This window comes from Rattus norvegicus, chromosome 8 (genome assembly GCF_036323735.1).
Source record: "Rattus norvegicus strain BN/NHsdMcwi chromosome 8, GRCr8, whole genome shotgun sequence".
NCBI lineage: Eukaryota > Metazoa > Chordata > Mammalia > Rodentia > Muridae > Rattus > Rattus norvegicus.
The window spans coordinates 131461182-131487692 of record NC_086026.1 but is presented as its reverse complement, the minus strand read 5'-3'; the positions used below and the strand labels follow the sequence as shown (position 1 = coordinate 131487692).

Sequence of the window (26511 nt, the reverse complement as noted above, 5' to 3'; positions counted from 1 at the left end):
GTTGTAAAATAACCAGAATTTCAAGTCGCCTGTGACATTTCTATAATGAGTCCAAGTGCCAGACCGACTCCACTGATTTACCCCTTTTAAGTCTTCACAAAGCTCACAACCTGTACAGATTTACTTCCTAGGAGATATCATCGCAAACCTATACTGTAAATAAATCAAGGAGCTCCACACACTGCTTTCTGTCATTTCCCTCTTCCTAGTACTACAAGTCTCTGCAAAGAATTCCCACTCCACTCCATGTCTTCACTGGGAATTGGGACGGTATGGGGAAGTATGTGATTTTCCTCTAATTCTAGCTGGTTGAATACAAGCTAAAATTTTTAAATAAGCATCTCTGACCATACTAAACAGTTATCTTAGAAATACTATATTGGGGGCTAGAGATGGTTCAGCAGTTAAGACCACTGACTGCTGCTCTTCCAGAGGTCCTAAGTTCAATTCCCAGCAACCACATGGTGACTCACAACCATCTGTAATATGATCTGATGCCCTCTTTTGGTGTTTCTCTTAGAAAGGAAGGAAGGAAGGAGGGAAAGAAGGAAGGAAGGAAGGGAGGAAGGAAGGCAGGCAGGCAGGCAGACTATATCCTAATTTTTCCATGCTCATCAGCAAGACTTTCTTACCTTGGCTGGTTAGAATGAGAATTTGTCACATTCCGTAACTCAGCTAGAAAAAAAAAAAAAAGATAAAAGATCTATAAGAATAAAAGGACAAAAATAAATGCAGAAATCCTCACCACAGCACTCAGGCCACAAGCCTTTGGAGCCTGACCTCAGTAACTTGCCATATCTTACAGAGACATCTGGAGCCAGCTCATGACTAACAATGTACCAGAACAAATGGCCAGTCCTAAGAAAATGTATTCATATTGTACATTTTACTAGTTGATAAGACAGTGAGATTCCTGCTCACATCTTCCAATATGGAACCTAAACAAACGGCACAAGACTAAGTCACTTCCCCCTCAACTACTATAAAACTTGTAGTCGTAGGCTGGGTGACCAACAAAGGGGAAAAAGCGTCACTATGGAAACCATTTCTTTAGTTGCTTCCACTGCCCCTCAACATTCTCAGATCCCTTGGTCTCCTCTCAGAAACTCGTCTAGGGAGCTAACCTGCTGACTTCTTACAGTGTATCTGAAGAATTCCTATGCATATCTTTTGTGATCTGGGTAAATTCTTTACCATCTGTATCACCTTTCTTCTGTGTGCCATTTCTTAAACAAGATCTTTAAAGGTAATTATAACTACATTATGTGCTAAGTACAAAGTCCTAGGCTGGGTGACCAAAAAAGGAAAAAAGCTTCATTGTGGAAACCATTTCTTTAGTTGCTTCCACTGCCTCTCAACATTCTCAATTCCCTGATATCCACACCTAGGCCTTGGTCTCAATTCTCCTCCCCATCCTTTCAGCCCATTATATTGGTGACAATATTTGGTCTCTCAAGTTTAAATGCTAGGTATATATTGAAGATTTCCAAGTTGATTCATTAATTAGACAGTGTCTCACTAGCTCTGATTGACCACAAACTCACAGAAATTCATCCCTCTGTCTCCAGAATCCTGGGACTAAAACTACATACTTAATAATCTCACGTTGATTTTAGGTAGGTAATGTTTCAAACAATGTATCCAAAACTATTATTAAATATTAGCAGGTGACCATCCTGAGATGGTCTGTCTTGGATTATAATCTACAATGGAGTTTGCTCTGGTAGGCAAGGCCCAGGAGAAATTCACTTTTGGAAAGACTCCTGCTACTAATATGCTTTTCCCGAGTCCTCTCTCCCATTGTAAATATGCCACTATAACCATGATCCCATGCTGAGACAGAATAGCTGGAGCTATAGAACAGAAGTGTTCTACATCCTAGACACCTGTGCTCTTCACAATGTGAAAATGGAGACAACCTGTGAAAGTGGGAATAAAGACAATGGCAGAAACCTGAGGTCCCATCTACTCAACAAGGAAAGGATCCATGAAACTATCTCACAGCTAAATCTACATATCTTGCACTCTGGGTCTCCCAGCTATAAATCTCAATACTGCCAAGACACAATGGGAAGAAAATTAGGCTCTTCTCCTTTACAATACATATCTTGGTCAAATTATAAATATATCAGTATTCTTTTTTTTATATCAGTATTCTTTACCAAATTCTATTCTCTTAATTTCTTTTGCAAGACAGAAAGACAGGCAGAGGGTACAGATGTAAGTGCCCTGAAACTTCTTCATTTCAGCAAATGACAACTCTATCTTTCTTGTTTCTCAGGCCTAAAACCACAGAATCCAGTCTTACTCTACAATCACAGACACTTCTACTATCAGATTACTGGAACAATGGTCTTCCTCTTTCCCTCCATCCTCTAAAATCTTAAAATGTTCCTGAGAGTCTCATGCTGGGAAAAGGGAAGAACATCTGAAGCTCTATGCCTCCAAAGAGACTCCAGAATCCTAGCTGTGGTCACAACAGCCTGTAGGACCGGCTGGAACTCAGGCAGTGATGGGCCAATGGATGGAACCAGACTTTGACTTGGTTATAAGTACCTGTTACTCTCTAGTGAAAGCTAAATTTAATGTTAGGACTGCAAACTGAGACTTGGGAGTCACCAGACCTGTTTGAGGTCCTATAAGGTCATATTGAATTAGGTCTTTTCTTAGATTTTCACTATCACATGCCTATTCAGTTGGCACACTAGAGACTGGTGGCCAACACTAGCCCATTAGATCTGTCAGAGCCATCGCTCTAGTCCTAAAAGCAACTCTGTCAGGAGCCATCATAGGAGAAGCTAATAGCTAGCAGGTGATCTTCCTGAGATGGCCCACCTTGGCTTATAATCTATGGTGGATTTGGCTCTGGTAGGCAAGGCCCAGGAAGAATGAATCTTAGGAAAGATTCCTGCTATTAATATGCTTTTCCTTTTATTATTAAACATACAGCGATCACTAGGTATTAGCCCGTCTACTTGAGCAGATCTCTGCAGAACAACGAAGATGTACTGTCTTGTAGTGATGTTATGTAGATAAATAGATTTCTTAATCCTTAATGATGACCCTAGAGGAATTCCTAAATTTATAGTCATTATTAAGCTCTTTCAATAATACTATTAAGTCCTTTCTGATGTCAAAACTACAAACTCTGCCAGTCTTCAGTGTTATGAGATATAGGTTTGAGATAGTAAGCAGGCATTCTGCAACTTAGAGAACATCCCAAGAGGTTGTAAAACCATTAACCAAAGGTCATAAAAAGGGAACTAACGATTCACCACAGGTGCTAGAACAGGAGATAAAATATCGATTTGGTTTATCTATACAAAAGTTCACTAATACCTTGGTCACATAAGTTATGACTTTAACTCTCCATACACTTGCAAAGTGGTAACAGGTGATGAATGTTTAGCCAGATAATTACTCCTAATGGATATGCATGTAAACATTCTCTGTTGTAAACTTATTTATGACTTGAATTTATGTGTAAATTTGTGAACGTTTTACCATGTGATCATGTATTCTGAAAGATGTATAAGTACTGAGGACAAAGCGCACTCTCACTTCTTAGCCCTCTTTTCCTGCTTTCTCCTTATGCCACTTTTCTTAGATTCCGCTTATCCCCTTTTTTCTTAGACCCTTATCCCCCTTTTTCGTACAAGCCCCTTTCTCCCTTTTCTTAGAGAACTTTCATAGGAAATTTTTTACAACTTCAAAATAATTGCTAAGTTACTTTTCTGTCACTTTTTCTTCCTGAGACTCCACTAGCAGGCTGAGGGCTAGAGCCTCCCAATTCCTGTGGAGAAGGATCAAAGGCTACTTTACTTTTAATCTCCTGCTGTTTTAGGATGATGCTAAACAGCTTCTCCTGCCAGAAGAACTCAGACAGGCAGGTTAGCTACACAGCTAAATGACTTAGATTTAAGATGGGAAAACATTTTATTATTATACAGCAACCCTAATATCAAGTCTTACCCCAGCCTATGCTCTTCGCCCTCCGCTGTCTCAAGAAGAATCAAACAAGAAAAAAGACCTGCCAGGGCTGGCACCGCCACAACTCCATTTTTCCTCACTCTTCATATATAATCTTTCAGTAAATACTTAATTCTAGGTTCAAAATCCACTGCCAACACCACGGAATAAACAATTATTTTTTTATGGGAGCTATTACAAGTCTCCTTCTTTACTGCTCTAGCCCCATCAATTATGTTAACCTAGCAGGCAGAAAGAGGGGCAAAATAAAGAGGTTAGAGATGGGCTTCTAGAGTGGCAGTGTGACCGCAGTCTGGAAACTGATGAACCCGGCATCGGGGAATAACACCTCTAAAAATGCTTCTAAAAAGGCAAAGAGCAAACAAAGAAACATCTACTGAAGAAAACTGAAAATCCATTCAGAAAGGGAGCATGTCATTTCAACACAGAGATACACATACATATATGAAGGAAAAACATAATTTTTAAAAATTTAATCTATTAAATTTTTCTCTAATTTTATCTATGTAATCATTTATTTTGTGTGTATACAGAGGGTCAGAGGACAGGTTACAGGAGTCTGTTCTTTCTTTCTACTTTGTGGGTCCTGGGCATGGAACTCAGGTAGTCAGGCTTGATGGAAGGTGTCTTAACCAAATAAAGTCATCTTTCCAGCTCTCAAATATCTTCTAAATAAGGCATTCCATAACCACACTATGTAACAGCATGTATAATCCCTTGTTACCAACAGAAGGTTTACTTCAGGTCTCCAGATACCAAACAAATCTATGGATGTTTAACTCCCTTATATAAAATGGTTGTCATTCCATACACATCCTCTTGTATACGTTAAAAGATTTCCAGATTACTTATAATTCCTAATATGGTATAGATGTTATCGAGTAAGCAGTTTTATTATTTAGAGAATGATAAGAAAACAATTCTGTGCATATTCTACCCAGGTGGATGTATTTTGTCTGAAATGTTTCCTGTGTACAGATGAGCGGATTGTGGAGCCTACAGACACGAACTGCCAGCCTCTTTGCTACCCCACCTCATGCACTGTATTTCTCAGTGCCCTGTCTTGGCTCTGTTCATCTTCAAAGAACCTATTATTGTTTCTATTATAGTAAGTATTGTTCTTCCACTTTATAAGGCATACCTAAAGGAGTGCCTGGTCCACAGTGAGCACACAATCTCTCTGATGATCAAGATTAGGACTATAACAAGGTTTCCGTTTTGCCACACAAAAATTAAAAACAAAATGTCTGTCACACAGAACCTGATTTCTGGAGATTATACTTTCACCTTAAACCAACACCTGAGCAGCAGAGAACAGACAAACCCTCCAAACCCCCACCCCACACCTACAGCACTCTTCACAAGCTGGTGAAAAAAACAGTGTGTGTGTGTGTGTGTGTGTGTGTGTGTGTGTTATATAACAGTCTTGTGTTATGAGCTCATGTTTTTGCTTGTCCTTATGAACAGAAGAAGTTCAATCAATTTCAATTTGGTTTCTATTTGATTTCAATTTCAAATTGATTTCAATCATCAGTCAGCCATGATGGAGTAGCAAGGGTTTGATTTACTTACTTGTCATAAATTAGGAAACTGGACCAAAAATATACAACAAGTTCTCAACACTGGACAACAGATGACAACAAAGTAAAGCGATTCTAAGAGAAGGAAACAAAGGCAGTGAGCCCTTGGATCACAAGCCACAGTGAAGGTAGGAGAGTCCACAGAGAGCTTCCTTATCTGGCTGAGTTGAGGAGAAATGGTTCAGAGTTTGGGAAAGTAAATGCAGCTAGAGTCTGTGAGACAAAAACTAGAGAAGAGCAGGAAGAGAACAAGCTCTGGATCTCCAGAGATCTCCTTAAGTGATCAGATATTAAAGGGGGAGATGTTGGGATAATCTTTTTGTATGCTGTGTAAAAGTGTGTCTTTGTCCTTCCTCACTTGCCTAAGGCATTCTCTGATTGGCTTTAATAAAGGAGCTGATGTCCTATAGCGAGGCAGGAAAGGAGACACAGGACACACCTTCACAGTATACAAAATGCTACCCCAACAAACAGGCCTATATGTACATGTTTTGTTGAGTTACAAAGAGTCACAAAAGAAAACATTTAGCCCTCCACCCCAACAGTGAAGAATTTCAGGGAGGAGGGCTGTGTGCAGCGCATGCCTTAAAACTCATCACTTTAGAGTCAGAAGAAGGAGGATCTCAGAGTTAGAGGCCAGCCTGGTTTGTAAACCAAGTACCAGACGTCAAGGACTACACAGAGAGATCTTGTCTCAACAGACAAACAAAATAAGCAAACAAATTTCAGAGAAGTAGGAAGTTCTGGTCAACTGAAACCTGAAAAGATGTATTGAGAAATTCTAGGACTTGAACGCAGGCCTTCTAGATTCATATGTCCTACCATCAGCCATTTATACTACCTGCTGACCCAAGGCTGACTAACGTATAAAGTCTTACTATATGGCTATCATAAAATTGTAATACTGCAAGGAAATCCTCTGTATACATTCACTGTAAATTCTTCTCAACTTTGAGGTCATTTATATGACTGCCTAAAAACATGTTTATTGCTATTCACGATTATTCATGATAATTCAACTTAGAAACCCAAGTTCAAAGAGAGAGAACTAAACGGCAATCTCAGGGAAAGCAAACTGTAACATGCTTACCTACTGCAACACTAAACAGCACTGACAGTTGCTGCTGCCTATCATGGATGCCACAGGCACCAAGTTTCACAACAGTCACCATGACAAGAAAAAGAATATATGTACCATGTACACGAGCTTCAAGAATAGATACAGCTAATCATGGATGCCAGAGACACAAAGTTTCACAACAGTCACCACGACAAGAAAAATTGCAATTAACAAAGAGGTACAAATATGAACACTATTGTAAAATTCAAATGTGTAATTTCACAATTTTCTCAAGCATCTCATCTTATTCTCAAATCTTATAATCAGCCTAACAACAAACAAACAAAAACAGATGCCAGCACCCATATTCAGAGGCTCATAATCACCCATAATGCCAGCCCTAGAGTATCCAACCACTCCAAGGGTATCTTCGCCCATGTGTGTACACCTACATACAAGCAACATTCATACCCGCACACACATATACACATACATGTGCATATGCGCATACACATGCACATACACACACAATAATTAAAAATAATATAAGAAGATAATTTATAGTATTAGGCAATATAAGAGGGGGCACTTATATACAGTGGAGGTGGGGAGATTAGTCTCTTTGGGATGAAAACAGATTAAGAATATATATATTAGTCTACTCATAATCTGCACTTCTTTTATGTTTTTTCCTCAGCCATCAACCACAGTCTAAAACAAGTAAATAGAAAATTCAGAATGAAACAATTTCTAAATCTTTTTTTTTTTTTGAAACAAGGTCTCAATATAAAGGCTGGCCTTAAACAGCCTTCTATTCTCAGTGGCATAATGAAGCCTCATGCTACACAATTCTCTTTAGCCAGGTCCTTATAGACACTATAAATACTACTCTCTCCGAACAATCTCAGCCTTTTGTTATCAGACCAAGTGGCTACATTACGACGCTTGTATTCAAGTGACTTTTGGATACTAACTGTCCCACGGTCCACAGCATTTCTCTCAGCAAGTAGACACCATAGCATCCCATAGGATAAAGTAAAGACGAGTGCAATAAGACACTATGTCATAGACCACTTTCAAATAACTATTACTGTATATTACTATAACTGCCGTATATTAGCTAACCTTTGTATACTTAATTTATAGCGAAGAGTTATCTATAGGCTTCTGTACTAAGGTACAATTCTGGTTTCAGGAATTCATGAAGTCTTGGATGAAGAATGGGAACACTACTGTAAAGAGATCGTTGCCATTCGCTTTAAAGTTCCCTCCTCTGAGGTTAGGGCACCGAAGAGAACACAAATTCGTTCCCTTCAAGAAGGTCAGAAATGTGTAATCAAGTAGCAAGTGCAGAGTGCAAGGGTCGTCCTCAGGACATTGGAAGACAGCAGGAAAACAAAACAGCAGGCAGGGTCCACAGCACAGAGAAGAGCGCGCGGGTGTAGGGTGTAGCCGAGGAGGGCGGGGGGGGGGGGTGGACCCAAGCTCCGTGAGGAACTCAGGTTCCCACCACGCGCGCCGCCATCGCCCTCGCGGGGCATCCTAAGGGGTGACGCCCCGTAGCACCGGCATCTGCCAGCGGCGATGGGCTCACCAGGCAGGCTCGCAACTTACATTTGCAGCCAGGAGCCATGGCGACCTCTGCCGAGATTCGCTTACGCCAGGACCGCCAGAATCCTCCCGCCAAGATGGCCGCAGATTTGAACTTGGCGCCGCCCACGAACCACGCCTCTTGGGCGTGTTCGGATGACGTCACGGACACGGTACACGTCAGAAGTCGGCGCGGGCGACCGACACTTTGGACCCGGCCAAGAGTGGCGAGTGCTGTTTATCAGAATTACCATGAGCAAGCGGAACCAGGTGTCGTATGTGCGGCCCGCAGAGCCCGCCTTCCTGTCCCGCTTCAAAGAGCGAGTCGGCTACAGGGAGGGGCCCACCGTAGAGACCAAGGTGAGCCCGCGGGAGTCGCCGGTATCAAACCCTGTGTCTACAAACCACTTCCGGCTCCTCGGTGCCTGTGTAACTGACGGGTCCCTCACTCAGGGAGTTCTTAACCTGCAGACTGCTGTTCTTGAAAACTACCTATCCCTTAGTACCTGGTCTAGACAGCTTTCCTGCCCTTTCTTTCTCGCTTGCGGATCTCACTTTACCTGAGCAAGGTGATTGACAGCGTCGTCTCCTTTTTCCGATAAGGAGACTGAAGGCACTTGATTAAATGATTCTCGAATCTGGAGTCTTTGGGGCAATCATCCTAGACTAGTAGAATCCCTGCTGTTTTCCAGGCTGTGCGTCTCAAAATAGGAAAATGAAACAATACTTCTCAAAGGAGTTTATCTAATAAAGATAACATTGAAAACACAATGTCGTTCTTGCTGCCTCCACCTATGCATATGTCACACAAGAGACATGCAGTTATCTTCAGGAGCGCTTTTAGGGACTCGTTAGTTTTGAGGGCTAGGTACGTGAGTAAGAGATGGCCTGGGGCTTCCTAGACACAGTTTGAGAGACAAAGAAGGCAGATATGAATGTACTTATAGTGGACTGTTAAGTACTCAAACGTAGTTAAGCATCTAGACTCTAGAAGGTGTGAAAGTGATATGAATAGTAGTGGGCAAAGGCCAAATCATGCAGGGTATTCCACATAAGATGACTGCCCAAAATTAAATATTAGACAGTAGCTTGAAAAATAAAGTAATTCTGTATTTATCTCAAAGTATTTATGCAAAAACTTTTTTCTTTTTCAGTTAAAAAGTAGGGAATTTTATGGAGCCTAGCTTTTGAAAATTCTGATTTAGGGCTGGAGTGATGGCTCGGTGGTTTAGAGCAGTGACTGCTCTTCAAATCCCAGCAACCACATGGTGGCTCACAACCATCTGTAATGAGATCTGATGCCTTCTTTAGGTGTGTCTGAAGATAGCTACAATGTACTTGTCTATAATAAATAAATAAATCTTTTTTTAAAGAAAAATATATTTAGCTGATAAAATATAATTGTACAGTGAGTACAGGGTTTCTGTTTGGTAAACTTCAAAAGTTAAACAATCATGTACAGTATTGTTTATACACAAAACCTTTTACATAACTATTTGTGTGTTCCTGAAAAGCAGCTGATAAGGTATCTGCAGGGCAGTGGTGACACATGCCTTTGGATCCTAGATCTCAGGACGAAGAAGCAGGGAGATCTCTGACTTCCAGACCAGCCTGGTCTACAGATAGAGTTGCAGGACAATCAAAGCTAAACAGAGAAACCCTGTATTGAAAAACAAACAAAGATGTCTACAAAGCTGAAGCCATTAGTTTATTAAATGAGCAGAGGTAGGGGAAAATATAATTTACTTGTTTTCTTCTTTACTTTGGCTTAGATGGTGAGGTGGGGTTGTTGGGTTTTTTTGTTGTTGTTTTGTTTTTTTGTTTTTTTGATCAAATCCAGACAAGACAGAAATGAAAAATATTAATTACCAACAAAGAAGCAAGATGATGTAGCACCTCCCTGAATAAGCTAGATAGAAATGAATCCCACTGGAGAAGTTTTTCAGGGTAATTGGCAAGTAGATCTGTTTTCTGGTGTAGTGAAAATATATTCTTTGAAGCTAATTAAAAATTTATTTTCTATTCATTTTAAGGATAGTTACCCATTTTCCTTTTGTTCTTGTTTTGTTTGTTTGTTTTGTTTTTAACACAGGGTTTCTCTTTGTAGTCTTGGCTGTTCTGGAACTCACTCTGAAGACCAGGCTAGCCTCAAACTCAGAGACCTGCCTCTATCTCCCAAGTGCTGGGATTAAAGGCATGCACCACGACTGCCCAGCCCATTTTACTTTAATAATCACAGCTGCTCACAGTGACAGTGTTTGGTTGAAGATTATCAACCTAAACATTACATTTACATTTTCTGTAGAAAATCCAGCCTCAGCTTCCAGATGAGGACGGCAATGAAAGCGACAAAGAAGATGAACAGCCTCAAGTAGTGGTTTTAAAAAAGGGAGACCTCACAGCTGAAGAAGTCATGAAAATTAAAGCAGAAATAAAGGCTGCCAAAGCAGGTATGATCTAAAATAACCTGATTTTTTTTAATTGAATAAAATTGTTTGAAGAAAGCCTTTGGTTCAAGCATTGGCTTTTGTACCAGATGTGTAACCTTGAGCAAGTGATTTCACCTCTATATCTCAATAGACAATAAGCAGACCGACCTTAGTGCACTGTATAAAGTGTCCTGTTACTAAAACAGGCCAACCAGTCAACAGTGATCTTTGTAATTAATTAATTAGTGCTTAAAGTATTCAGTGTTACATAGTGTTACTTGTATTATTCCTGGACATCTGTTACATTGTTTAATGGAGAAATACTATGGTTCAAGCAATTCAGAATACAACCTGATGAGCTGGGAATAAAGCTTAGTAGTAAAGCACCTTCTTAGCATGCATGAGGCCTAAATTCAGGCCTCTTTATCTTCACTGTAATCAGATGGGGACTAACAATTATGGAAAACTTTAGTGAGATTTTATTGAGTGACTGCATGTGTTGGGTGGGGCATAACTAAAAGCACTAAGAAGACCAGACTAAATTGATTCAAGGACATCGTTAAGTACAGAATAAGATTCTCTTGCCGTTTGACTCTTTGTTAACAGCAAAATAATGAGAAAAAAATGCTTCAATTTCTCTTTTTGGTCACAGATGAAGAACCACCTCCAGCTGACGGAAGAATCATGTATCGAAAACCAGTTAAACGTTCCTCAGATGAGAAGTGTTCGGGCCTAACAGCAAGCTCCAAAAAGAAGAAAACAAATGAAGATGATGTAAACAAGCAAAGTCCAGTTAGAAAGAACTCACAAAAACAAATAAAAAATAGCAGCCTCCTTTCCTTTGGCAGTGAAGATGAAAATGAGTAAATATAGACACTGTGGACTTGGTTTCCTTGTGGACCTTGGTAACGGGGTGATTTTTAAAATATTACTTTTCTTCTATCTTCAAGCACTAGTACTTCAGCTTCGTTACAGAAAAATTCAGAAATATAGGAAATGGTTTCATGAAATAAACCCGTCCATCACTGCCCCTCTGTTTGGAAATACCAGACACTCACTACTGCTAACATTTTATTACCTCCCACCTATGGTATGTATATATGTATATTGCTTTTTAAAACAAAACTGAGATTGTTATATATGTTCTTTGTCCTGCTTCTTAATTACATTTGTAGAATTTTCTGAAGTATTTATTTCAAAATCTAACATGAAAGGCTTACAGAGAATTTCATAAATAGATCTGTCTTAGTCACTGTTCTCTTGCTGAGGAGAGACACCATGGCATGGCAGCTCTTATAAAAGAAGGCATTTAATTGCGGGCTTGCTCACAGTTTCAACTTGGCCCATTGTCATCAGGGCAGGAAGCACGGCAGCACAACTGGTTTGGTGCTAGAGAAGGACATATTCCTCAGAGATACATCCTGATCCACAAGCAGGATGTGGGGTGCAGGGGCTTTGGATGGAGAGAGGGAGAGAGAGACTGATTGGGCTTCTGAAACCTCAAAGCCCACCCTCAGTAACACACTTCCTCCAATAAAGCCACATCTCCTAATCTTTGTAATCCTTTCAAACAGTTACTTCCTGGGCCTCCGCTGTATATTCCTCATTAGTAAAGCCGTACATTGGATAAAGGCATGGCCTGGTTAAAAGGCATGACCTGGTTAAAAATACCTTTGCAAGCCAGGTATAGTAACCTATAACCCCAGCACATGGGAAACAAAGGCAAGAGGAAGATCAAGGCCCACCTACTCTATGTAGTGAGTTCTAGACCAGTCAGGGTTACAAAGTGAGATGCTTACTTGAGCAGCACACATACCAGCATTTTCATGATTTAAGAGTTTGTATGGCCCCTGTGCAACAGTGGCATGCAAGGTCTTCCATGTGCACACAAGGAAACCTACAAACTGCAACTCCTCTACTTAAATGTACTCAGAAACAGTGAGTCAGCGATTGCTTCACAATTTAGCATTCTGAAAACATCTGCTGTGGAAATCTTCATTTATTCTTAAACAGTTAAGAAAAACAGAAAAAAAAAATCAATACCACAGCATAATTAGACTGCCCCACCTAAGGATCCATCCCATTTGCAGACACCAAACCCAGACACTATTTCTGATACCAAGAAGTGCTTACTGACAGGAGCCTGCTAGATCTGTCCCCTGAGAGGCTCTGCCAGACCCTGACCAATACAGATGTGATGTATGCAGCCAAACATCTGACTTGAGTGCGGGGACCCCAATGGAGAAGTTAAGGCAAGAACTATAGGAGCTGAAGGGGTTTGCAACCCCATTAACCAACCAGACCCCCCCATCCAAGTCTCCCAGGGACTAAACCACCAACCAGAGTACACAAGGGGGAACCCATGACTCCAGCTAGATGTGTAGCATGAAGATTGCCTTATCTGGCGTCACTGGGAGGGGAGCCTCCCGTGGAGGCTCTATGACTCAGGATATGGGAATGCTAGAACACTGAGGCAGGGCGGGTTGGGGAGCACCCTCAGAGAGGCAGGGAGGAGAAGGAGGGGCTTGTGGGGGGGGGAACTGGGAAGGGGGCATAACATTTGAAATGTAAACAACATAACCAATAAAAAATGAAAAAAAAGGGAAAAACTCAGCCAAAAAAGACAAACCAAAACAACTACAAAAAAAACCCAACCTCTTCACGTAACAAACAGTTCCACTGTTTTTCAATAATTTATTTAAAACCTGTGACAAGGGCTCACTGTGTATCACTGACTGGCCTAGAACTCACTATGTAGACCTGTATAACCTGGAACTCAAAATATCCACGTACCTCTGCGCTCTGAGTGCTGGAATTAAAGACATATATCACCATGCCTGGCTAAAAACAAAACAAAACAAAACAAAACAAAACAACAACAACAACAAAAACCCAGGGTTTCTCTGTGTAGCCCTGGCTGTTATGGAATTCACTCTGTAGACAAAGCTGGCCTCAAATAGAGAACTTCCTTCCTCTGACTCCCAAGTGCTAGGATTAGCACCACTGCCCAGCTCTGACACCATTTTTTAAAAAACTATTTTATTTTAAATTGTGTGTGTGTGTGTGTGTGTGTGTGTGTGTGTGTGTGTGTGTGTGTGTGAAGGGGATGTTGAGTGTAGCTAACCTCAGACAGGCTGAAGCATTTGTCTCCCTCTGCTTTCCTCGAGCCCAAGTGACGGAGCTTGAGGCCACCAACACGGGGATGGGATTGGATCATCAGGAAAGCAACAGCCAACAGCCAGTGCTGCCATACCGTGACTCTGAGATTAAAGAACCACCTCCTGCACCGTTCTGGGAAGCCAGGTGGCTTCATCTGGTTCCTCAAGTGGAGCAGGGAGGATGAGGGTCTACATGGATGTCCCAGCTCCAGAAATGGTCCCGCATGTCTTCTTCCCATATAAAGAAATGTGCTACTGAAGGGAACATGGAGGTCATTCCTACTTCAACCCGGCCACATTTATTTTCCCTGTGACAGTCCTGAGATGTATATTTTCTCACCTGTCAGAGCCAACTGAAGAATCCCAAGCATTTTACTCATTTGCAATCTTTTCAAAACGTTAACAGGAAAGCTGGTGTCTGGACTCAAATTCCAGATGCTGTGTGGATTTGAGCGAGTCACTTGATCATCTAAGCTTGCTTCTTCCGTTTTAAACACAGAAATAGCACCAGGTTTCATAGAACTGTTGTGGGGGTCAAAGCGGAGTAATCTATGAAGACATCTGACAATAAGAAGCATTGACAACCTCTCTTTTTCCGGCTGGAACCATGGAGGCTGTACCAGAGAAGGAAAAGAAGGTTGCCGCTGCGCCAGGAACCCTTAAGAAGAAAAAGGTTCCCGCTGAGTCAGACACCCTTGAGAAAAAGCGAAGAAATTTCGCAGAGTTGAAGGTGAAGTGCCTGAGGAAGACACTGCGAAAGGCAACGAGGAAGCTCATCTGTGAGAAGGCAAAGCACTCTCACAAGGAGTGCAGACAGATGTACCGGACTGAGATTCGCATGGCTAGGACCGCAAGGAGAGCTGGGAACGTCTATGCCTGCAGAACCAGCCTTGGCCTTTGTCACCAGACTCCGAGGTATCAATGGAGTGAGCCCAAAGGTGCGCAAGGTGCTGCAGCTGCTTCGTCCTCGGCAGATCCTCCATGGCACCTTTGCGAAGCTCAACAAGGCTTCAGTTAACATGCTGAGGACTGTGGAAGCGTGCATTGCATGGGGGTACCCCAACCTGAAGTCAGTAAATGAGCTCATCTACAAGCAAGGCTATGGCAAAATCAATAAAGAGCGCATTGCCTTGACAGATAACTCCTTATTGCTCGATCTCTTGGTAAGTTTGGCATCATCTGCATGGTTTCTCCCCTGTGTGAATTCTCTGGTGTTTACTAAGTGGGGTACTTTCAGGAAGGGCTTTGTCCCATTCCCAACATTTATACAGCTTTTCTCTGGCATGAATTCATTTATTAAGAAACAGGTTCTGACAAAAGACTTTGCCACAGTCCTTACATTGACAGCATTCCTTTCATGGATAAAGTCTCTAATGCTGTACGAGGTTTCTTTGCTTGGAAGGTCTTCCCACATTTATGAGGTTTATCTCCACTATGAGCTCTCTGATCTTGTATGAGATTTGACTGTTTATGAAAAGAAACGTGTGAATTCTCAGACTCTCAGACTCTCTCCTGAGGTGTTTTCCTCCATGTCTTCACATGTCTATTTATCTTCAAACATAAAATCCTGGTACTAATTCTCTGTCATTTCCTCACTGGTATTTCTGGTGAATCGACCTGAGAAATACCTCCTCTGGATCAGCGTGTTTCTTCCAAACTGAAATAGAAGTAATCAGTGAGTAGCTCATACACAGGGGGAAGAGTGGCATTGAACCTGCAGTACACACTGTCCTGGGGCTCAGTATCTGAAACAGATCTTCAAGGGAATGTGCTTACCAGAGAATCATAGTTAATGGAGATAAATGGAAAACTACCTCACGAGCTAATACTGATGTAAAGCAGGTCATGCCACAGATGAGAGGGGGGGAAATGAGTTTGAGGTGAGGGTAGCTATAGAGATGCTCAACTGGCCCCGTTTCCAATGTCCCAAAAGACTGCAAATCACTCCCCGAGCTTCGCTGAGCGCCTTTAAAATGTTCCCATAGCCCTCTTGTTAGCTATTATTATGATTACTTTGTACAGACTGTTCGCTCGCCTAGACAAGGGTCTCTTCCACCTTGGTTTCCTGCATCTGCAGCATCACAAATCTCTTTGTTTTGATCAGAAAAGACGTCAGGTTTGGAAACCAGAGGGCCCTGCTCATAAGAGAGGAAAAAGTGGGAAATACAATCAGAAAAACAAGTAAGTGGTGCTGCCTGTGAAAGCAAAGCTCTCTTACGACACCTCTCAGGTGACAGTGAAAAGCAGGGCTGGCATGTAGCCTTCTAAGTTCATAAATTACAGCTGACTACAAAAGTAGCAGGGTCAGATAAAAATTATGCTCACCAGTCACACAAATATTTGAAGGTACAAGTCAGAGCAGCATTGTTTTGCTTCGTCCTGATAAAAGATTAAGGGAACTGGAATGCTCAGATCAATGAGTGTGCACCATGTAATAATGTTTAAAAAAAAGTCAGTTAATATAATCAAAATCATCACAAGACAACAGTCTCATGGTAAGGCTGGTATTTTCTCCTTCACCCACATTCACAGGCTAGCAGTGATCCTGGACAGTGACTATGGAATTCCTCTTGATACAGTACAAATTCAATGTTGTTTTAAGTTTTTCTATAGGCCCACTTTAACAGAGCATAGGCTGCTGTTTAAAATTTAAAACTAAGGGGCTGGGGAGATGGCTCAGTGGTTAAGGGCACCTGGCCTCTCTTCCAGAGGTTCTGAGTTCCATTCCCAGTAACCACATGGTGGCTCACAACCATCTATGTGATCTGATGCTCTCTTCTGGCATACATGTGTATATGCAGATAGTGTACTCAAGCATACAAATAAATATTAAAACCAAAAAGCCAAACACCAAAGTGGAAAGTCTGAGAAATAACACTGGAAATTGTCCTAACCTCCACATCTATACACATACATGTCCACAAACACCCTCATACACATGTACCCATACACACGTGAATGTGAGAAAAATAAAATTAAAAACCAGTGAAAATAATGTTTAAATTGTTGTTCTCTTCAAGTGGTGGTAGCGCTTGTCTTTAATCCCAGCACTTGGGAGGCAGAGACAGGTGACTCTCTGAATTTGAGGTTAGCCAGAGCAACTTCCAGGATGGCCGGGGCTAAATAAAGAGGCTCTGTTTCATTAAAGCCAAAATAAATATATACTAAATAGAATAAAATAGCCTTTGTCACCATCATAGTCATCATCATCATCGTGTGTGTCTGTGCGTGTGTGTGTGTGTGTGTGTGTGTGTGTGTGTGTGTGTGTGTGTGTGTGTGTGTATCAATATCACAGGAGAACTACCTGGTGGTGATCCTCTCCATCCACCATTATGAGGGTACCAATGATCAAACACAAGTGTCTTTATCCAACTGTTGACTCACAAAAAAGTAAGTTGCAAAACTTAATGCAATGTATTTTTGTATATAATACTGATCAAATATCCATCAAAAAATATCTGCGTAACCATAATGAAGACATGACAACACTATTTTGAGGGAAAGATAAGACAAGGCCTGAAGAACTCGATGAGCCTGCCACAGTACACGGACAACTTGGTCCTATTCACCTCCCAACCCAGAGCTGTGTCTCATTGAGGTTTTTAAGATTAAGAAAAGACTACTAGGGTCCTACAGATCCTCCCTCGCAAGACCTAGAAAGGGGTCTGCTACATGGTCTTCTAAAGATGAATGCAGCAGACTAAGCTTAGCATTCAACCAGTGGTAGGTGATGGGAGAGTCAGGTAACATTCTGTGGGGATTAGCGTTCACAAAGTGAAGTCCAAGACTGTAAACTGGAAAACCCTGTCTGTGGCTGTGGTGTAGCTCAGTCCTTGCTCGCACCTTTAACGCAAGAGCTTTCTGTTTATTGTAAACAAAATGGAATAAAATCAAGCACAGACCAAGAGGCAGAGCAACAACCCGTCGGCACAGGAACACAGGGAAACGCCACAGAGAAGAGGAAGTCAGGAGGACGGGTAAAGAGATGCACAGAAAGTAGAATTAGAAACAGTGAATTCGAAAGGCATTTTAAGGCAGGCAGAGAAGGGTTTATTTTCTTTTTTCCTTCTGGGACGTGGGTTGAGGAGGAAGCTCAGCTGGGTGCTTTCTCAGCCTCTCTGAGCTAACCAACAGGCTCCTGGCTCCTAAGACTCCGTTTTGTAAGTCAAACACTTGTGATTTTGTTATAAAAAATAACAAAGCAGTTTTTTGCATGTTACAGGTATACCACACAATCCTACAGGACAAGCAGGTATAGAAAGAGCTGATCGTACTTTAAAAGCTATGCTTAATGAACAGAAAGGAAGACAGACTTCCAGAGATAGATTACATTGTGCTTTTTAAACTTTAAGACCTGCACTTTCTCGTTACCCAGAGACTGGACAACAAATGGTACAGCTAGCTCTCCCAGGCCTTGGTCATTATCACAATTTTCTTAGGGATCCCAAGATGGCATTGCCCCCAGAAAGCAGAAAGCAATTCTAAGAGAACACAAGAACTGGAATGTGTAATTTTTTGGTCATTCGATGGGTGACAGATTTTAGGGGGTGAGGGTGGTCACAAGTTGATAATGGTCTTGGTCAGAAAAACGAAGTAAAGGAGTTTATATTCAGGGATCTTTCTTCTATCCCTTTCTAACTAGTATTAGGGGGGGAAGGCACAGAGGGAATGAAATGAAAAAAAGGGCGGATATAGGAATAAGTTAAAAGGGTAGATTATTGAATCTACTTTTTTTTTTTTTTTTTTTATTTTTATTTTTTTTTTATTTTTTCTTTTTTTTTATTAACTTGAGTATTTCTTATATACATTTCGAGTGTTATTCCCTTTCCCGGTTTCCGGGCAAACATCCCCCTCCCCCCTCCCCTTCCTTATGGGTGTTCCCCTCCCAACCCTCCCACCATTGCCGCCCTCCCCCCATAGACTAGTTCACTGGGGGTTCAGTCTTAGCAGGACCCAGGGCTTCCCCTTCCATTGGTGCTCTTACTAGGATATTCATTGCTACCTATGGGGTCAGAGTCCAGGGTCAGTCCATGTATAGTCTTTAGGTAGTGGCTTAGTCCCTGGAAGCTCTGGTTGCTTGGCATTGTTGTACTTTTGGGGTCTCGAGCCCCTTCAAGCTCTTCCAGTTCTTTCTCTGATTCCTTCAATAGGGGACCTATTCTCAGTTCAGTGGTTTGCTGCTGGCATTCGCCTCTGTATTTGCTGTATTCTGGCTGTGTCTCTCAGGAGCGATCTACATCCGGCTCCTGTCGGTCTGCACTTCTTTGCTTCATCCATCTAGTCCAATTGGGTGGCTGTATATGTATGGGCCAAATGTGGGACAGGCTCTGAATGGGTGTTCCTTCAGTCTCTGTTTTGATCTTTGCCTCTCCCTTCCCTGCCAAGGGTATTCTTTTTCCTCATTTAAAGAAGGAGTGAAGCATTCACATTTTGATCATCCGTCTTGAGTTTCGTTTGTTCTAGGGATCTAGGGTAATTCAAGCATTTGGGCTAATAGCCACTTATCAATGAGTGCATACCATGTATGTCTTTCTGTGATTGGGTTAGTTCACTCAGGATGATATTTTCCAGTTCCAACCATTTGCCTACGAATTTCATAAACTCGTTGTTTTTGATAGCTGAGTAGTATTCCATTGTGTAGATGTACCACATTTTCTGTATCCATTCCTCTGTTGAAGGGCATCTGGGTTCTTTCCATTTTCTGGCTATTATAAATAAGGCTGCGATGAACATAGTGGAGCACGTGTCTCTTTTATATGTTGAGGCATCTTTTGGGTATATGCCCAAGAGAGGTATAGCTGGATCCTCAGGCAGTTCAATGTCCAATTTTCTGAGGAACCTCCAGACTGATTTCCAGAATGGTTTTACCAGTCTGCAATCCCACCAACAATGGAGGAGTGTTCCTCTTTCTCCACAACCTCGCCAGCATCTGCAGTCACCTGAGTTTTTGATCTTAGCCATTCTCACTGGTGTGAGGTGAAATCTCAGGGTTGTTTTGATTTGCATTTCCCTTATGACTAAAGATGTTGAACATTTCTTTAGGTGTTTCTCAGCCATTCGGCATTCCTCAGCTGTGAATTCTTTGTTTAGCTCTGAACCCCATTTTTTAATAGGGTTATTTGTTTCCCTGCGGTCTAACTTCTTGAGTTCTTTGTATATTTTGGATATAAGGCCTCTATCTGTTGTAGGGTTGGTAAAGATCTTTTCCCAATCTGTTGGTTGCCGTTTTGTCCTAACCACAGTGTCCTTTGCCTTACAGAAGCTTTGCAGTTTTATGAGATCCCATTTGTCAATTCTTGATCTTAGAGCATAAGCCATTGGTGTTTTGTTCAGGAAATTTTTTCCAGTGCCCATGTGTTCCAGATGCTTCCCTAGTTTTTCTTCTATTAGTTTGAGTGTGTCTGGTTTGATGTGGAGGTCCTTGATCCACTTCGACTTAAGCTTTGTACAGGGTGATAAGCCTGGATCGATCTGCATTCTTCTACATGTTGCCCTCCAGTTGAACCAGCACCATTTGCTGAAAATGCTATCTTTTTTCCATTGGATGGTTTTGGCTCCTTTGTCAAAAATCAAGTGACCATAGGTGTGTGGGTTCATTTCTGGGTCTTCAATTCTATTCCATTGGTCTATCTGTCTGTCTCTGTACCAATACCATGCAGTTTTTATCACTATTGCTCTGTAATACTGCTTGAGTTCAGGGATAGTGATTCCCCCTGAAGTCCTTTTATTGTTGAGGATAGCTTTAGCTATCCTGGGTTTTTTGTTATTCCAGATGAATTTGCAAATTGTTCTGTCTAACTCTTTGAAGAATTGGATTGGTATTTTGATGGGGATTGCATTGAATCTGTAGATTGCTTTTGGTAAAATGGCCATTTTTACTATATTAATCCTGCCAATCCATGAGCATGGGAGATCTTTCCATCTTCTGAGGTCTTCTTCAATTTCTTTCTTCAGTGTCTTGAAGTTCTTATTGTACAGATCTTTTACTTGCTTGGTTAAAGTCACACCGAGGTACTTTATATTATTTGGGTCTATTATGAAGGGTGTCGTTTCCCTAATTTCTTTCTCGGCTTGTTTCTCTTTTGTATAGAGGAAGGCAACTGATTTATTTGAGTTAATTTTATACCCAGCCACTTTGCTGAAGTTGTTTATCAGCTTTAGTAGTTCTCTGGTGGAACTTTTGGGATCACTTAAATATACTATCATGTCATCTGCAAATAGTGATATTTTGACCTCTTCTTTTCCGATCTGTATCCCTTTGATCTCCTTTTGTTGTCTGATTGCTCTGGCTAGAACTTCAAGAACTATATTGAATAAGTAGGGAGAGAGTGGGCAGCCTTGTCTAGTCCCTGATTTTAGTGGGATTGCTTCAAGTTTCTCTCCATTTAGTTTAATGTTAGCAACTGGTTTGCTGTATATGGCTTTTACTATGTTTAGGTATGGGCCTTGAATTCCTATTCTTTCCAGGACTTTTATCATGAAGGGGTGTTGAATTTTGTCAAATGCTTTCTCAGCATCTAATGAAATGATCATGTGGTTCTGTTCTTTCAGTTTGTTTATATAATGGATCACGTTGATGGTTTTCCGTATATTAAACCATCCCTGCATGCCTGGGATGAAGCCTACTTGATCATGGTGGATGATTGTTTTGATGTGCTCTTGAATTCGGTTTGCCAGAATTTTATTGAGTATTTTTGCGTCGATATTCATAAGGGAAATTGGTCTGAAGTTCTCTTTCTTTGTTGTGTCTTTGTGTGGTTTAGGTATAAGAGTAATTGTAGATTCGTAGAAGGAATTCGGTAGGGCTCCATCTGTTTCAATTTTGTGGAATAGTTTGGATAATATTGGTATGAGGTCTTCTATGAAGGTTTGATAGAATTCTGCACTAAACCCATCTGGACCTGGGCTCTTTTTGGTTGGGAGACCTTTAATGACTGCTTCTATTTCCTTAGGAGTTATGGGGTTGTTTAACTGGTTTATCTGTTCCTGATTTAACTTTGATACCTGGTATCTGTCTAGGAAATTGTCCAGTTCCTGAAGATTTTCAAATTTTGTTGAATACAGGTTTTTATAGTAAGATCTGATGATTTTTTGAATTTCCTCTGAATCTGTAGTTATGTCTCCCTTTTCATTTCTGATTTTGTTAATTTGGACGTACTCTCTGTGTCCTCTCGTTAGTCTGGCTAAGGGTTTATCTATCTTGTTGATTTTCTCAAAGAACCAACTTTTGGTCCTGTTGATTCTTTCTATGGTCCTTTTTGTTTCTACTTGGTTGATTTCAGCTCTGAGTTTGATTATTTCCTGCCTTCTACTCCTCCTGGGTGTATTTGCTTCTTTTTGTTCTAGAGCTTTTAGGTGTGCTGTCAAGCTGCTGACATATGCTCTTTCCTGTTTCTTTCTGCAGGCACTCAGCGCTATGAGTTTTCCTCTTAGCACAGCTTTCATTGTGTCCCATAAGTTTGAGTATGTTGTATCTTCATTTTCATTAAATTCTAAAAAGTTTTTAATTTCTTTCTTTATTTCTTCCTTGACCAGGTTATCATTGAGTAGAGCATTGTTCAATTTCCACGTATATGTGGGCGTTCTTCCCTTATTGTTATTGAAGACCAGTTTTAGGCCATGGTGGTCCGATAGCACGCATGGGATTATTTCTATCTTTCTGTACCTGTTGAGGCCCGTTTTTTGACCAATTATATGGTCAATTTTGGAGAAAGTACCATGAGGAGCTGAGAAGAAGGTATATCCTTTTGCTTTAGGATAGAATGTTCTATAAATATCCGTTAAGTCCATTTGGCTCATGACTTCTCTTAGTCTGTCGACATCACTGTTTAATTTCTGTTTCCATGATCTGTCCATTGATGAGAGTGGGGTGTTGAAATCTCCCACTATTATTGTGTGAGGTGCAATGTGTGTTTTGAGCTTTAGTAAGGTTTCTTTTACGTATGTAGGTGCCCTTGTATTTGGGGCATAGATATTTAGGATTGAGAGTTCATCTTGGTGGATTTTTCCTTTGATGAATATGAAGTGTCCTTCCTTATCTTTTTTGATGACTTTTAGTTGGAAATTGATATTATTTGATATTAGAATGGCTACTCCAGCTTGCTTCTTCTGACCATTTGCTTGGAAAGTTGTTTTCCAGCCTTTCACTCTGAGGTAGTGTCTGTCTTTGTCTCTGAGGTGTGTTTCCTGTAGGCAGCAGAATGCAGGGTCCTCGTTGCGTATCCAGTTTGTTAATCTATGTCTTTTTATTGGGGAGTTGAGGCCATTGATATTGAGAGATATTAAGGAATAGTGATTATTGTTTCCCTTTATATTCATATTTGGATGCGAGGTTATGTTTGTGTGCTTTCATTCTCTTTGTTTTGTTGCCAAGACGATTAGTTTCTTGCTTCTTCTAGGGTATAGCTTGCCTCCTTATGTTGGGCTTTACCATTTATTATCCTTTGTAGTGCTGGATTTGTAGAAAGATATTGTGTAAATTTGGTTTTGTCATGGAATATCTTGGTTTCTCCATCAATGTTAATTGAGAGTTTTGCTGGATACAGTAACCTGGGCTGGCATTTGTGTTCTCTTAGGGTCTGTATGACATCAGTCCAGGATCTTCTGGCCTTCATAGTTTCTGGCGAGAAGTCTGGTGTGATTCTGATAGGTCTCCCTTTATATGTTACTTGACCTTTTTCCCTTACTGCTTTTAATATTCTTTCTTTATTTTGTGCGTTTGGTGTTTTGACAATTATGTGACGGGAGGTGTTTCTTTTCTGGTCCAATCTATTTGGAGTTCTGTAGGCTTCTTGTATGCCTATGGGTATCTCTTTTTTTAGGTTAGGGAAGTTTTCTTCTATGATTTTGTTGAAGATATTTACTGGTCCTTTGAGCTGGGAGTCTTCACTCTCTTCTATACCTATTATCCTTAGGTTTGATCTTCTCATTGAGTCCTGGATTTCCTGTATGTTTTGGACCAGTAGCTTTTTCCGCTTTACATTATCTTTGACAGTTGAGTCAATGATTTCTATGGAATCTTCTGCTCCTGAGATTCTCTCTTCCATCTCTTGTATTCTGTTGGTGAAGCTTGTATCTACAGCTCCTTGTCTCTTCTTTTGGTTTTCTATATCCAGGGTTGTTTCCATGTGTTCTTTCTTGATTGCTTCTATTTCCATTTTTAATTCCTTCATCTGTTTGATTGTGTTTTCCTGGAATTCTTTCAGGGATTTTTGCCATTCCTCTCTGTAGGCCTCTACTTGTTTATTAATGATTTCCTGTGTTTCCCTAAGTGTGTTCATGTCTTTCTTGAAGTCCTCCAGCATCATGATCAAATATGATTTTGAAACTAGATCTTGCTTTTCTGGTGTGTTTGGATATTCCATGTTTGTTTTGGCGGGAGAATTGGGCTCCGATGATGGCATGCAGTCTTGGTTTCTGTTGCTTGGGTTCCTGCGCTTGCCTCTCGCCATCAGATTATCTCTAGTGTTACTTTGTTCTGCTATTTCTGACAGTGGCTACACTGACCTATAAGCCTGTGTGTCAGGAGTGCTGTAGACCTGTTTTCCTCTCTTTCAGTCAGTTATGGGGACAGTGTGTTCTGCTTTCCGGCGTGTAGTTTTTCCTCTCTACAGGTCTTCAGCTGTTCCTGTGGGCCTGTGTCTTGAGTTCACCAGGCAGCTTTCTTGCAGCAGAAAATTTGGTCTTACCTGTGGTCCCGAGGCTCAGGTTCGCTCGTGGGGTGCTGCCCAGGGGCTCTCTGCAGCGGCAGCAACCAGGAAGACCTGTGCCGCCCCTTCCGGGAGCTTCAGTGCACCAGGGTTCCAGATGGTCTTTGGCTTTTTCCTCTGGCGTCCGAGATGTGTGTGCAGGGAGCAGTCTCTTCTGGTTTCCCAGGCTTGTCTGCCTCTCTGAAGGTTTAGCTCTCCCTCCCACGGGATTTGGGTGCAGAGAACTGTTTATCCGGTCTGTTTCTTTCAGGTTCCGGCGGTGTCTCAGGCGCAGAAGTCCTGCCGCTCCTGGGCCCTCCCCCACGGGAGCCCAGAGGCCTTATACAGTTTCCTCTTGGGCCAGGGATGTGGGCAGGGGTGAGCAGTGTTGGTGGTCTCTTCCACTCTGCAGCCTCAGGAGTGCCCACCTGACCAGGCGGTTGGGTCTCTCTCTCACCGGGTCTGGGAGCAGAGAGCTGCTGCGGGCCGGGATCCGCGGGTGTGGGACTTCCGGTAAACACAGACTGTGCCTCCTAGAGAAATTCTGCTTCCGTGTCCCAAGCTCACCAGGCAGCTTTCTTGCAGCAGAAAATTTGGTCTTACCTGTGGTCCCGAGGCTCAGGTTCGCTCGTGGGGTGCTGCCCAGGGGCTCTCTGCAGCGGCAGCAACCAGGAAGACCTGTGCCGCCCCTTCCGGGAGCTTCAGTGCACCAGGGTTCCAGATGGTCTTTGGCTTTTTCCTCTGGCGTCCGAGATGTGTGTGCAGGGAGCAGTCTCTTCTGGTTTCCCAGGCTTGTCTGCCTCTCTGAAGGTTTAGCTCTCCCTCCCACGGGATTTGGGTGCAGAGAACTCTGAATCTACTTTTAAACTAGCAACAAGCCAAATATTTTATTTTGATATAGATTACTGTATATTATAGAAATTTAAGATTATATATACTGTATATGTTTCAACTCATTTAAAAATGTAATATAAAGTTCTAGTTCTTGAAAGCTATTACAAACTATTTAAGGTAACTTGGAAATGCAAATTAGTGATCAAACTTGTAGTCTTGGTAGGTACGTTTAGTTTATTACAAAAGCAAGCTTTATTTAGCTTTCTATATTTTCACATTTAATCAGATAGCAAGTAGCTAGAAACAAGCAACATTTGCCTATCCATATATACCTTAGTCTTTAAATACTATATATATACTATATATACTACAGTATATGGCATTTAAGATGGTTTAATAGGGGCTGGAGAGATGGCTCAGTGGTTAAGAGCACTGACTGTTTTTCTAGAGGCTCTGAGTTCAAATTCCAGCAACCACATTGTGGCTCACAACCATCTGTAATGAGATCTGATGCCTTCTTCTGGTGTGTCTAAAGACTATAGTGTACTCACATATAATAAATAAATCTTTTAAAAATAAGATGTTTTACTAGTAAAAGGTTTTTTGTGACTGTGAGACACATCAGCTCCTGGAAGCATCCCCGCTCAACTTCAAAGACGATGATGGGCATCGAAGAACACCCACGTGGAGTTTGATTAAAATGTGGCAAGCAAGCCACCGGGCAAAAAAGCTGCCCTTGCCTCAACTGCTCACAGCCTGCTGTCCAAACCATGGACAAGCAGGACATGAAGGAAGTCAAACACTGAGCTTTGCCAAGACAAGGTGGGCAAGTGCTTCAATATTCCTGCTTCACGGATAAACCTGTCAGATATTCCGGGCCAGTAGGCTGAAGGTGCTCCAAGGTTGCAGAGGAGTCTATGGTGACTATCCAGGCAGCCAGCAGGTTCTGTCATTTCTATAGTTTTGGAAGCTGCTTGCGTTACATTTCCCGTTTACTCAGGTAATATTTATCCTTCTCAGGAAAGGAGCCTAAGGTGTAGTTGTGAACCAGAGAGGATTTGTCTCCTCAAGGAATCTTAATATTAGTTTTAAATTACATTTACTTATTTTGTGGGAGGACTGTTACTGGGGAAACTGTTACTGGGGAAACCCCCCTTTTGGGGGGTTTTAGTCACATTAATA

General features: G+C 41.5%; 2 protein-coding genes and 1 pseudogene across 14 annotated transcripts in view; 2 read left to right on the top strand and 1 right to left on the bottom strand.

Moving 5' to 3' along the window:
• Kif15 (kinesin family member 15) overlaps positions 1-8353 on the bottom strand; it is a 70870-nt gene extending 62517 nt beyond the window's left edge. For 5 of the 9 annotated variants that reach the window (XR_010053989.1, XM_039081674.2, XM_039081678.2 and 2 more), the window contains exons 1-2: positions 8245-8353; positions 633-675 (exon numbers count right to left, since the gene is read on the bottom strand). Coding sequence is in view for 5 of the 9 variants with exons in the window: in XM_039081674.2 (XP_038937602.1) it covers positions 633-675; positions 8245-8263 (62 nt within the window). In the remaining 4 variants the exon portion in view is untranslated. 9 annotated transcript variants of the gene reach the window in all.
• RGD1311745 (similar to RIKEN cDNA 1110059G10) lies at positions 1074-11790 on the top strand. Of its 5 annotated transcripts, none has more exons than XM_063265311.1 (7): positions 1080-1246; positions 4932-5098; positions 5577-5698; positions 7826-7908; positions 8253-8580; positions 10526-10670; positions 11302-11790. In XM_063265311.1, exons 5-7 carry the CDS (start codon positions 8377-8379, stop codon positions 11514-11516), a joined length of 564 nt encoding a protein of 187 aa, XP_063121381.1. In that variant the 5' UTR covers positions 1080-1246; positions 4932-5098; positions 5577-5698; positions 7826-7908; positions 8253-8376; the 3' UTR covers positions 11517-11790. The 5 variants fall into 5 exon arrangements, with proteins under 5 accessions (XP_038937238.1, XP_063121381.1, XP_063121379.1 ...); XM_063265309.1 differs by having other exon boundaries at positions 7826-7951; XM_063265310.1 differs by lacking the exon at positions 7826-7908.
• Positions 14393-14994, top strand: Rpl7-ps3 (ribosomal protein L7, pseudogene 3; annotated as a pseudogene).